At 38.1% G+C, this 13,120-nt stretch overlaps 1 protein-coding gene across 1 annotated transcript in view; it reads left to right on the top strand.

Moving 5' to 3' along the window:
* Positions 1-12,417, top strand: part of RNF141 (ring finger protein 141) — a 44,880-nt gene extending 32,463 nt beyond the window's left edge. Inside the window, exon 6 of the mRNA XM_058545981.1 lies at positions 9,302-12,417. Within this exon, the coding sequence (XP_058401964.1) occupies positions 9,302-9,452 (151 nt within the window). The 3' untranslated portion in view covers positions 9,453-12,417. The remainder of the gene's footprint in view (positions 1-9,301) is intronic.
* Positions 12,418-13,120: the final 703 nt, after the last annotated feature.

The following is a 13,120-nucleotide window of genomic DNA, read 5'->3' as shown; positions in this document are numbered from 1 at the left end:
TGCCCCTCTTTATCCGCTCTCTGGGGTGCTCAGATGTTGATGGTAGCCCTGTGGCTCCTCTGAGTCCTCTGTGCGGGAGTTTCCCACTGGCTGTGAGTCCGAAGAGCCACGGTTTCCCCGCCGAGGGCCGCCCCTCCCCCCTCTCTGGGAGCCGCGCGGACCGGGATCGCTGATCTGATGGGGAGGGAGAAGAGTTCTCCTTACCTCTCCCCACTTCCTCCGGGGGCCCAGCACGTTCTGCTCTCAGATGTGCGGCAGTGTGGATCCCTCCACTCTAGGTAGTTTCAGGCATACAACATAGTGATTCAGTAATTTTATACATTACAAAATGATCACCACCATGTGTCTAGTTACCATCTGTCACCATACAAAGTTATTACAATATTATTGACTCTATTCCCTATACTGTGCATTACATCCTCGTGACTTATTTATTTTACGACTGGAAGTTTGTACTTAATCTCCCTCACCTATTTCGCTCCTCCCCTGACCCCCCTTCCCTCTGATGACCACCAGTTTGATCTCTGTATCTGTAAGTCTGTTTCTGTTTCATTTTGTTTGTTGGTTTTGTTTTTTAGATTCCTCATACAAGTCAAATCATACAGTATATGTCTTTCTCTGTCTGACTTACTTCGCTTAGCATAATACCCTCTAGATCCATCCATGTTGGTGCAAATGGCAAGATTTCATTCTTTTTTATGGCTAATATTCTATTGTGTATATTTACCACATCTTCTTTATCCATTATTCTATCAGTGGACTCTTAGGTTGCTTCCATATCTTGGCTATTATAAATAATGCTGCAGTGAACATAGGAGTGCATATCTTTTTGCATTAGTGTTTTCGTTTTCTTTGGATATAAACCCAGAAATGGAATTGCTGGATTGTATGGTAGTTCTATTTTTAATTTTCTGAGGAATCTCCATACTGTTTTCCATAGTGGCTGCACCAATTTACATTGCCACCAACATTGCACGAGGGTTCCCTTTTCTCCATATCCTTGCCAACACTTGTTATTTGTTGTCTTTTTGATAATAGCCATTCTGACAGATGTGAGGTGATATCTCATTATGGTTTTGATTTGCATTTCTCTGATGATTAGTGATGTTGAGCGTCTTTTCATCTGCCTGTTGGCCCTCTGTATGTCTTCTTTGGAAAAATGTCTATTCAGGTCCTCTGCCCATTTTTTAATTGGATTGTTTGTTTTTTTGCTATTGAATTGTATTAGTTCTTTATATCTTTTGGATATTAACCACTTATTGGATATATCATTTGCATAAATATCTTCTCCCATTCAGTAGGTTGCCTTTTCTTTCTTTTTTTTTTTTTTGTGAGGAAGATTAGCCCTGAGCTAACATCCGTTGCCAATCCTCCTCTTTTTCTGAGGAAGATTGGCCCTGGGCTAACATCCATGCCCATCTTCCTCTACTTTATACGGGATACCGCCACAGCATGGCTTGACACGCAGCGTGTGGGTCCGCGCCTGGGATCCAAACCTGTGAACCCCGGGCCGCCGAAGCAGAGCATGCGAACTTAACCACTACACCATTGGGCAGGTCCTGCCTTTTCACTTTGTTGATGGTTTCCTTTACTGTGCGAAAGCTTTTTGGTTTGATGTAGTCCCATTTATTTATTTTTGCTTTTGTTGCCCTTGCCTGAGGAGACATATCCAAAAAAATATTGCTAAAACCAATGTCTGAGAGTTTACTGTCTATGTTTTCTTCTCGGAGTTTTATGGTTTCAGGTCTTACATTTAAGTCTTTAATCTGTTATGAGTTTATTTTTGTATATGATGTAGGATAGTGGTCCAGTTTCATTCTTTTGCATGTAGCTGTCCAGTTTTCCCAGCACCATTTATGAAGAGACTCTTTCCCCCCTGTATATTTCTGCCTCCTTTATCGTAAATTAATTGACCACATACACCTGGGTTTATTTCTGGGCTCTCAGTTCTATTCCATTGATCTGTGTGTCTGTTTTTGTGCCAGTACCATACTGTTTTGATTACTAGAGCTTTGTAGCATAGTTTGAACTCAGGGAGCTTGATACCTCCAGCTTTGTTCTTCTTTCTTAAGGTTGCTTTGGCTATTCAGGGTCTTTTGTGGTTCCATACAGATTTTAGGATGATTTTTTCTAGTTTTGTAAAAAATACCATGGGTATTTTGATAGGGATTGAATCTGTAGATTGCTTTGGGTAGTATGGACATTTTAACAATATTAATTCTACCAATTCTTGAGCACAGTATATCTTTCCATTTATTTATGTCATCTTCAGTTTCTTTCGCTAGGATCTTATAGTTTTCAGAGTACAGGTCTTTTACCTCGTTGGTTAAGTTTATTCCTAGTTATTTTATTCTTTTTGACACAATTGTAAATGGGATTATTTTCTTAATTTCTCTTTCTGACAGTACATTATTAGTGTATAGAAATGCAAAGATTTCTGTATATTAATTTTGTATCCTGAACTTTACTGAATTCATTTCTTAGTTCTAGTAGTTTTTTGGTGGAGTCTTTAGAGTTTTCTGTATACAGTCATGCATCGCTTAACGATGGGGATAGGTTCTGAGAAATGCATCATTAGGTGATTTTGTCATTGTGCAAACATCATAGAGTGTACTTACACAAACCTAGACGGTGTAGCCTACTACACACCTAGGCTATATGGTGCTAATCTTTTGTGATCACCATCATATATACAGTCCATCACTGGATCAAAGTGTCTTTCTGTGGCACACAACTGTATAATGTCATGTCATCTGCAAATAGTGATACTTTTACTTCTTCCTTTCCAGTTTGAATGCCTTCTATTTCTTTTTCTTGCCTAATTGCTGTGGCTAGGACTTCCAATACTATGTTGAATAAAAGTGGCAAGAGTGAGCATCCTTGTCTTATTCCTGATCTTAGAGGAAAAGCTTTCAGCTTTTCACCATTGAGTATGATGTTAGTTGTGGGTTTGTCATATATGGCCTTTATTATGTTGAGGTACATTCCCTTTATACCCACTTTGTTGAGAGTTTTTATCATAAATGGATGTTAATATTGTCAAATGTTTTTTCCACATCTATTAGATGATCATATGATTTTTATCCTTCGTTTTGTTAATATGCTCCATCACACTGATTGATTTGCAGATGTTGAACCATCCTTGCATCCTGGGAATAAATCCCACTTTATCATGATGTATGATCCTTTTAATGTATTATTTGATTTGGTTTGCTAATATTTTGTTGAGGATTTTTGCACCTATGTTCAACATGGATATTGGCCTGTAATTTTCTTTTTTTGTAGTGTCTTTGTCTGGTTTTGGTATCAGGGTAATGCTGGGCTTATAAAATGAGTTTGTAAGTATTCTCTCCTCTTCTATTTTTGGAAGAGTTTGAGAAAGATTGGTATTAATTCTTCTTTATTTGTTTGGTGTAATTCATCAGTGAAGCCATCTGGTCCTGGACTTTTGTTTGTTGGGAGATTTTTGATTACTTATTCAATCTCCTTACTATTAATCGGTCTGTTCAGATTTTCTATTTCTTCATGATTTCAGTCTTGGCAGGTTGTATGTTTCTAGGAATTTATCCATTTCTTCTAGGTTGTGAAAGACAGACTAGGTTTTATACAGATATAAACTAAGGTATATGTGTACTAATTAATGATATGTTTTGCTCCTGCTGGTGCCCGGAGTATCCATATTAGGTCTTATAAACTATATTCAAAACTGATAGCTTCTCTCTGTATCAGGATCTTGGTCTTAATGTATTTTGATGTTCCTGTGTTGGGTGCATATATATATATTTATAAATGTTATATCTTCTTGCTGGATTGACCCTTTTATCATCATGTAGTGCCCTTCTTTGTCTTTTATTCCAGCCTTTGTTTTAAAGCCTATTTTGTCTGATATGATTATAGATGCACCACCTTTCTTTTTGTTACCGTTTCTGTGGAATATCTTTTTCCATCCCTTCACTTTCAGTCTGTGTGTGTCCTTACTTCTGAAGTGAATCTCTTATAGGCAGCATATAGATGGGTCTTGTTTTTTTACCCATTCAACCACTCTGTGTCATTTGACTGGTGAATTTAGTCCATTTACATTTAAAGTAATTATTGATAGGTATGTACGTATTGCCATTTTGTTCATTGTTTTCTGGCTGGTTTTATAGTTCCTCTCTGTTTCTTTCTTTTTCTCTTTCTCTCTTTCCTTGTAGTTTGATGGCTTTCTTTGGTGTTATGTTGATTCCTTTCTCATTTTCTTTCTTTTTTTTTTTTTTTTTGTGAGGAAGATTAGCCCTGAGCTAACTTCTGTTGCCAATCCTCCCCTTTTTGCTGAGGAAGATTGGCCCTGGGCTAACATCTGTGCCCATCTTCCTCTATATGTGGGACACCTGCCACAGCATGGCTTGATAAGCAGTGCGTGTGTCCACACCTGGGATCAAAACCTGTGAACCCTGGGCCACCGAAATGGAGTGTGCAAACTTAACCACTACACCCCACCTTTCTCTTTTTCTTTTGTGTATTTACTATAAGTTTTTTCTTTGCAGTTACCGTAACATTCACATATAACATCCTATGTGTATAACAGTCTCTTTTAAGTTGATAGCAACTTAAATTTGAACACGTTCCAAAGTTTAACATTTTTACTACTCCCTCCATGTTTTATTTATTTATTTATTTATTTATTTATTTGTTTGTTTATTTATTTAGAGGAGATCAGCCCTGTGCTAACATCTGCCAGTCCTCCTCTTTTTTTCTGCTGAGGAAGACTGGCCCTGGGCTAACATCCGTGCCCGTCTTCCTCCACTTTATATGGGACGCCGCCACAGCATGGCTTGCCAAGCAGCGCATCAGTGTGCTCCCAGGATCTGAACTGGCGAACCCCGGGCCACCGCAGTGGAGCGCACGCACTTAACCGCTTGCACCACTGGCCCAGCCCCCATGTTTTATATTTTTTTTTTTTTTTTTTTTTTTTTTTTTTTTTTTTTTTTGTGAGGAGATCAGCCCTGAGCTAACATCCGCCAATCCTCCTCTTTTTTTTGCTGAGGAAGACGGCCCTGGGCTAACATCTGTGCCCATCTTCCTCCACTTTATATGGGACGCCACCACAGCATGGCTTACCAAGCAGTGCGTCGGTGCGCGCCCGGGATCCGAACCAGCGAACCCCGGGCCGCCGCAGCGGAGCGCGCGCACTTAACCGCTTGCGCCACCGGGCCGGCCCCTTTATATTTTTGATGATACATTTTGCATCTTTTTTATTTTATGCATCCCTTAACTAATTTTCTAATTTTAGTTTATTTTACTCCTTTTTGTCTTTTGACCTTCATACTTGCTTTTATAAGTGATTAATCCACTACCTTTACTATCAATTTACCTTTTCCAGTGAGATTATTACTTTTGTATGTTTTCTTATTATTAGTTGGTGTCTCTTCAGCTTAGAGAAGTCCTTTTAACATTTCTTGTAAGGCCAGTTTAGTGTTGATGAACTCCTTTAGCTTTTGCTTATCTGGGAAACTCTTAATCTCCCCTTCGATTCTGAGTGATAACCTTGCTGGGTAGAGAATTCTTGGTTGGAAATTTTGTCTTTTCAGCACTTTGAATATATCATGTCACTCCCTTCTGGCCTGTAAAGTTTTTGTTGAAAAATCTGCTGATAGCCTTATGGGGTTTCCCTTGTACGTAATAAGTTGTTTTCCTCTAGTTGCTTTTAATATTCTCTTTATCCTTAACTTTTACCATTTTAATTATAATGTGTCTTGGTGTGGGTCTCTTTGGGTTCATATATTTGGAACTCTCTGGGCTTCCTGGATCTAGATGTCTGTTTCCTTCCCCAGATTAGAGAAATTTTCATCCATTATTTCTTCAGTACTTTTTCTGACTCTTTCTATCTCGCTTCTCCTTCTCGGGCCCCTACAATGTGAATGTTATTCCATTTGATGTTGTCCCAGAGGTTCCTTAAGATATCTTTGCTTTTTTAATTCTCTTTTCATTATGCTGCTATGTCTGGGTGAGATCCGTTGCTTTGTCTTTCAGTTCACTGATTCATGATTCTACTTCATCCGTTCTGTTGTTGAACCCCTCTGGTGTGTTTTTCAGTGCAGTTATAAACTTCTGATTGGCGCTTTGTTATATTTTCTGTCTCTTTGTTGAAGTTCTCACTGTGTTCATCCATTCTTTTCTTGAGGTCAGTGAGCATCTTTATGACCGTTACTTTGAACTCTGTATCAGGTAGGTTGCTTATCTCCTTTTCATTAAGGTCTTTTTCTGAGGATTTGTCTTGTTTTTCAGTTTGGAACATATTTCTTTGTCTCCTCATTTTGCCTGACTCTCTGTGTTTGTATGTATTAGGTGAAACAGCTACCTCTCCCAGTCTTGAAGGAGTGGTCTTGTGTAGGAGATGATACATGAGGCCCATAAGTGCAATTTCCCCTGGCCTCCAGAGCCAGGCACTTAAGGGGTGTCCTTTGTGTGGACTATGTGTCTCTGCCAGTTGTGGCAGGGTTGTGGCTACTGTGCAGTGAGGGCAGGGCATAATGCATTCATCTGGCACGGTTGTGGTGTGGCTGTGGTGTGGGGTGGGTGGGGCTCAGGGCACTTGCCCTGCCCAGTTGTTGCACAGCTGCTGCATGAGGAGGGCAAGGCACAGGGTGTTCACCCAGCCCCCATGTGGCCCACTACTGCACAGAGTGGGCAGAGTGCAGGGCTCTTGGCCAGCCTGGTTGCAGCATGGCTACTGTGCTGGGAGGGTGGCACGTGGGACACTTACCTGTCCCAGTTGTCGAGGGCTGCTGTGTGGGGTGGATGGGGGGCAGAGCACGCCCACCAGGGCTAGCAAGCTAGTGGGAGGGCATCAGAAATGGCATTTGCCGGGGTTTCTGTCCCTGGAGAAAGTCACTACAGGTTCCTGCCTCTCCAGCAGCCAGTTTAGGAACAGTAAGTCGGTCTCCCTCTCTTATGGCTGGGCACTTTTCAAATTCTTGCTTTTGCACTCAATCTTAGGGTGAGTAGGTCTACATGCAAACTGTTTAAGAGTGAGTTTTCCATTCCCTACATTTCCATGTTTTCCCTGGACTTAATCCCTGTTGATTTTCAAAACCATACGTTTTGGGGGCTCATCTTTTCACTGCCAGACCTAAGGGTTGAGGTGCCTGATATGTGGCACCGTCCCTTCACTCCTTGGGGGGAAGTTCATATTTTGGGGATCCCTTCCTGATTATGGGACACCATGCCTGGGGTGGGATCCTGAGCAAGACCGAGTCTTTGTCTCCCCTACCCTTCTCTGTGTGTCTCTTTTATCCTGGGTTGTAGAGGTGCTCTTGTCCAGTTCTCAAGTTCTTTTCAGAGGAAAATTATTCCATATGTAGCTGTAAATTTATAGTGTCCGTGGGAAGAGGTGAGTTCAGAGTCTTTCTACGCCACCATCTTGAACTCTTCTCAGTTCTGAGTTGGTTTTCGTTGATTTTTCTCTTCATTTTGGGTTGTAATTTTCTGCTTCTTTGTGTGCCTGGTAGTTCTTGATTGGGTGCCAGACATTGTGATTTTTACCTTTTTGGGTACTGGATATTTTTGTATTCCTATAAATATTCTTGAGCTTTGTTCTGGAATATAATTACTTGGAAACAGTTTGATCCTTTCGAGTCTTGCTTTTATGGTTTGTTAGACAGGACCAGAGCTGTGTTTAGTTGAGAGCTAATTATGCCCCACTAATGAGGCAAGACCCTTCAGAGTACTGTACTCAATGCTGCATGAATTATGAGGTTTTCTAGTCTGGCTGGTGGGAACAGGCAACATCCCAGGCCCTGTGTGCACTTTAGATACTCTTTCCTCAAATCCTTTGGTCATTCCTCAGCTTCCATTAGTTTCCTCAGATGCACACACTAGCCATTACTCTGCTGAATATACTCTAGAGGGACATTTCAGTAGATTCTAATTCTCCATTTGTGTGGGGTTCTCCTCTCCAGTACTCTGCTCTGTGAACTCTAGCTGCCTTGGCCTCCTGAGATTCTCAGCTCTGTCTCTTCAACTCAGCATGTCTGCCAGGCTGCATCTAGGTTTCCCCTGCTTGCTCTGCAGCCTGGAAACTCTCAAGGCAGTAAGCTGGGGCAGTTTTAGGGCTCACCTTCTTTTGCTTCGCATCTCTCAAGGATTATTGTCCTTTGTCATCTGATGTCCAGTGTTGAAAACCGTTGTTTCATGTACAATCATGCGTCGCTTAACAACAGGGATATGTTCTGAGAAATGCATTGTTAAGTGATTTCGTTGTTGTGTGAACGTCATAGACTGTACTTATATAAACTTAGATGGTGTAGCCCACTACATGCCTAGGCTATGTGGTGCTAATCTTATGGGACTTCCGTCATATATGTGGTCTGTCGTTGGCTGAAACGTCATTATGTGGCACATGACTGCATTTTGTCCTGTGTTTTATAGTTGTTTTAAGTGGGAAGATAAATTTGGTCCCTGTTGACCAGAAGCAGAAGTTGACTGTTTTAAAATTGTGATTTTTGTGCACCAAAGAGCACACATAATTATCTTGTAAAATCTGGTTCTCTGAGGAGCCAGAAATGAATCTGAATAATATGTGCCAGCTCTAGCTTTCACATTTAGTTTTTGGAACAGATTTCTAGATTTTTGCACAAAAGCCAAAGAGCAATTGATATAATTTAATTACTTTCGTCTCAGATTTCACTGAGAGATGAAGAGAAAAAAATTTTCCCCGTATGACATGTTTCTGGCTCAAATATGGTATTTTTGAAATTTCCAAAATAATATTTGACAAGACAAAAACATCCCTCTGGAAAACGTAGTCTTATTTAAGCAATCATATATAAGTTCTTTCCCTATCAGAAAATTATTCTGCATGTAAAGTTCATCTTTTATTTTAAGCCTTGAATGCTTCCATTCTGTTGTTTATAGTGGCAAAAGGCAGGAAAAAACCTAAATGTCCTATAGGAGACTAGTTAAATGAATTATGGCCTATCCATGCAGTGTATATTTAAAAAGAATAGACAGTTCTAACATGTGCTGATACATAACGTCCTACAAGATGTATAGCCAAGTAAAAAGAGCAGTGATGTACATATGCACACCAGCTTGAGCGTGCTTAGTCTATCTATAGAAGAGTATGGAAGAAACCGGTAACAGTCGTTACCCTGGGGATAAGAACTAAAGATTGGGCAGGAGGGAAAGGTTTATTTTTCACTGTATACTTTTATGATGTTTACTTGTTTTAAAAACTATGTACATGTATTACTTTTCAAACAAACCTGTTTTTTAAAAAGAAGGAAAAGAAAAACTGTTCTTTCTTTGACTTCTCTAATAGGAGTGATCGACACAGGAATTGCCCTATTTGTCGCCTACAGATGACTGGAGCGAATGAGTCTTGGGTGGTGTCAGATGCACCCACTGAAGATGATATGGCTAACTATATTCTTAACATGGCTGATGAGGCAGGCCAGCCCCACAGGCCATGACCTTGGGGGGAAATGTTCTGTTGCTGTTGTGGGCTACAAACACTTTGGTCATGGGGGAAGAATTCAGGGATGTTGTGGCACAGACACAGAGAAATCAGTTTTCCCCACCCTCTTATTTTCACTATTCTGACAATTTGTCTCATTTCTTTTGATAAACTTTCCATGTCTTCCATTTATGGTAAACTAAAATTTGCTACTATTTTAGGTTATATTTTCCTCTTATTTGTCTGTTCTAATATATATTAGAACTAATTGCTCTTGAATCTTTTGCTGAGGTAACAGCAACATTTCCAGAGGCTTCTGAGACACTTCTATTTTTCAGGGTAGGAGTATTCTGGAATCTATTTAGTTAGGTTTAAAAATAAACCTAGAATGTTAAAAAGTTGTAGCCATCTGAGAAAATTTTAAATGACTGAAAATGTAGAATACATCAAAGTGCATGTTACTACTTAAATTAGTCTTTCTGCTGGAATCTAAGGAGTATATATGCCCCCTTGTGGTTAATTATTGCTCCTTTAATAATTTTTACTTGAAATCATCCATAATTATTTCACAACTTTAGCAGTGTGTTTTGGAACTACATGTTTTTTACTTAAAAGTCTTTTTTTTTTCCATGTTGTATAGTTTTAGTAAGGACTGTAAAGTTGGGCGTGACTTTGCCTTGTAAATGGGTATCTGCTGGGGAATCTTCTTGGCTGTTCTGGAAATGCTTTCCTACAGCTTGGAAATTGTTCTCAATAGCTTTTGATAATGCTCATGCATCTTGGAGTTTTAGAAGAAAATTTTTCTTCATCACAGCTCATAAATTTCATATTTCCAAATTATGTGATAAATCATTCAATATTGGTTTATGGTGCTTTTATTGTCTTGAAAGCATCTTTCTGAAGCCTCAAAGTCCTCAAATTTCTTGGATTAAGAGAGAAGAAAATAGGTTGTAGCCTTTTAACCATATGTACATAAAACACCTCTGAAAATTAGGAGATAACTTGGTTTCTTATTGTTTCACTGTACTTACTTTGAAATACTCTGAAAGAGTATAGTTATAATGGAATCACGACATTCAGTGGCACTCAAACCATTTTTTTAAAATTTCGCTTATACTGTAAAATTTTTGTTTTATGCTAAATATTAACATTTCAGCATAAAATATAACTAGTCTCCTTTAAAAAGTATGTTAACATTCCACATAACTTTTCTCACTTATTATTAGTAAGTTGCAAATAGTACTATTTTCCAAAGTACCAAAGTACACAATTTAAGTTGCTGCTTATTGATGGCAGAATTTTTGGATACTAGGATTTTAATAGGCATGCAAATTAAGTAATTCATTTCTAGGAAAAATGTCTGACCAAAGGTAGCTTGATTTTACCCCAAAAATACTTATAACTAATTGATTGACGTTCATGATGGGGTCAGCTCAGTACCAAATAGCTAAACACTCACTATGGTTGTTTGTGCAAGCAGAGTACTGGGGACTCCATCATAGCAACCTGACAGTGCGCTTGATGGTTGTGTGACCTTGAGGAGGCCCCTTCCTCTGGTTTGTAGGTTCCTACTTTAGAAACTGAGACTTTATCTGTGGTTTTCACACCTTATTTCAGCAGTAGAACCTTTTTCTTTTTTCAAGTAAAATCTCACTCAGAACCCCTACACGCACGTACCCTACCCCACTATATAAAAGTCATATTTCATTAATATAAATTTCCTTATATAAACTTTATATACTATAATAACTAAATATTATAAAATCAACCAGTGAAAACATGTATTAATGCATTGGTGATAATCCAATATATTAGAATTTGCTAACACAAGTTATATGATGGGACCTTTTTAACATTAATTTTTTTTCCAAAAAATATTTTTTTAAATTAATTTTAAGTCAAACTCTGAATCTCCTCCATGGATTCTTAGTATTCCGTGTGACATATTTTTAAAACCTTGGGATAGATGATCCTCTGAGATCTTTTCCAGATCCAAGATTTTAAATTGTCCTTTTGGATTAGACTTGCTGAGTCTAAGTCAGATTGCCTAATTAAAGAATGTTTCTGAAAATAAACAAACTTGCTTTACAGATTTTTTTATCTTTCTTGGTATAGCCAATGATTTTATTCCCCAGAGTGCTTCACCTTTCAAGGAATTATTTAACAGTGAGCCCAGTGACTTGATATTGCCTAAATCTTCTTATTTTCCAATATGAGTTCCAAGATACTAACTGATCTACTGTGAAATGTAAAATGTTTTTATTAGCCTTATCAAATAAATGAGCACAGTTTTTTGCTCACTCCATTAAACTGAGTGATAATTCTTTAGATGTGAATGTTAGGTAGGTTCTACTGTAATAACTAATCATAAAAGTTGTAAATTTGTTTAATGGATGAAATGTACACTTTTTGTATTCTGTACAGCTTTGTCTTTTTTTAATATGAAGTACTTAAATGCACTTACTATGATAGGAAATATAATGCGTGCCTTCTAGGATGTGTGAAATGGTTTCATAAACTCTAAAGAATTTGTTTTATAAGTTATAAAGTTTTCCCTATCCTAACTCAGTAACAAAGGGTTTATAATGCTGTAGAACTTTAGTTTGAGAAAATAGATTTGACTATGTACTGAATTTAGAAGTTGAGAATAATACTATCTGTTTTATTCTTAGGACAAACTGATATATTGTGCAATAAATAATCTTTAGCAAGTAAATTTTAGCTAATTGAAGAGATTTTTTCCTTATCACATAGTTTCACATTCTTATCTACTAAATGTTTACATTCTTTGGAAGACTGTTTTGTATTGTGCTCTAGGGGGTTGTGATGTTTGTGTGCTATGTTTTAAAATTCATTTCAAATTGGACTCGACTTCCTTGCACCTAATATATGTCTGGGAAATAAGGCTGCTTAAAAATATCTTCTGGTTCAGTGATTTTTAACATTAGGAAGTTGGATCCAGTAAAAGACAGTCCGAAGAATTTAACTGGTTTTTTCTTCATTCTTACGTGATCTATCCAGAAATAAGAAAACTACTTGGAGATTAGGGAAATCAGCCAATCACCCACATTCATGATGGGCAACACAATGACAACAGACTTTCATGTTTTCATGTCTTTTTACCCTATTGGGCTGTAAAAATAATTGATAAATACTCCAATCAGTAAAATAATTGATAAAAAGTAGTTTTGATGTTTACCCTGTAAAATCATTTCCAAGATAAAAGACTATAATTAGAGAAGCATGTTAGAATCTTAGTGCTGAGAAGAGGAAAGCCATTTATAAGGAACAGCAGTTTGTAATTAAATTTACTGGTGTGTATCATCATGGAGAAGTACACATTTTGGTATCAAAAGACATAAAAGCCTCCTCACAGATGTATTTTGACACTTGAAGCTGTCTATAGTCTTACTTTCTGGCATCCTCTATCTTTCTAATAAAATATTTATTTAGAGGTTGAGGGTGTAAAAATTTCCAAGGAACTGTGTTTGTCTAATTAGCGTTCCTTTTATTGCAATTAGTTACACTTGTTCTTTGTAACAGTCATAGTTTCAGGTATAGAATACTCAGGTATATTACCAACATATCACCTTCAGTTGTGTCTTCAGACCCAGAAAAAGATGAGTATTGTTTCACCAACACAGCACTCAGAAACAAGTCAAGAGAAAGCCAGAGGGATATGCT

Source organism: Diceros bicornis, chromosome 7 (genome assembly GCF_020826845.1).
Source record: "Diceros bicornis minor isolate mBicDic1 chromosome 7, mDicBic1.mat.cur, whole genome shotgun sequence".
Taxonomy (NCBI): domain Eukaryota; kingdom Metazoa; phylum Chordata; class Mammalia; order Perissodactyla; family Rhinocerotidae; genus Diceros; species Diceros bicornis.
The sequence above is the reverse complement of the archived record's forward strand: the minus strand, read 5'-3'. Positions and strand labels throughout refer to the sequence as shown.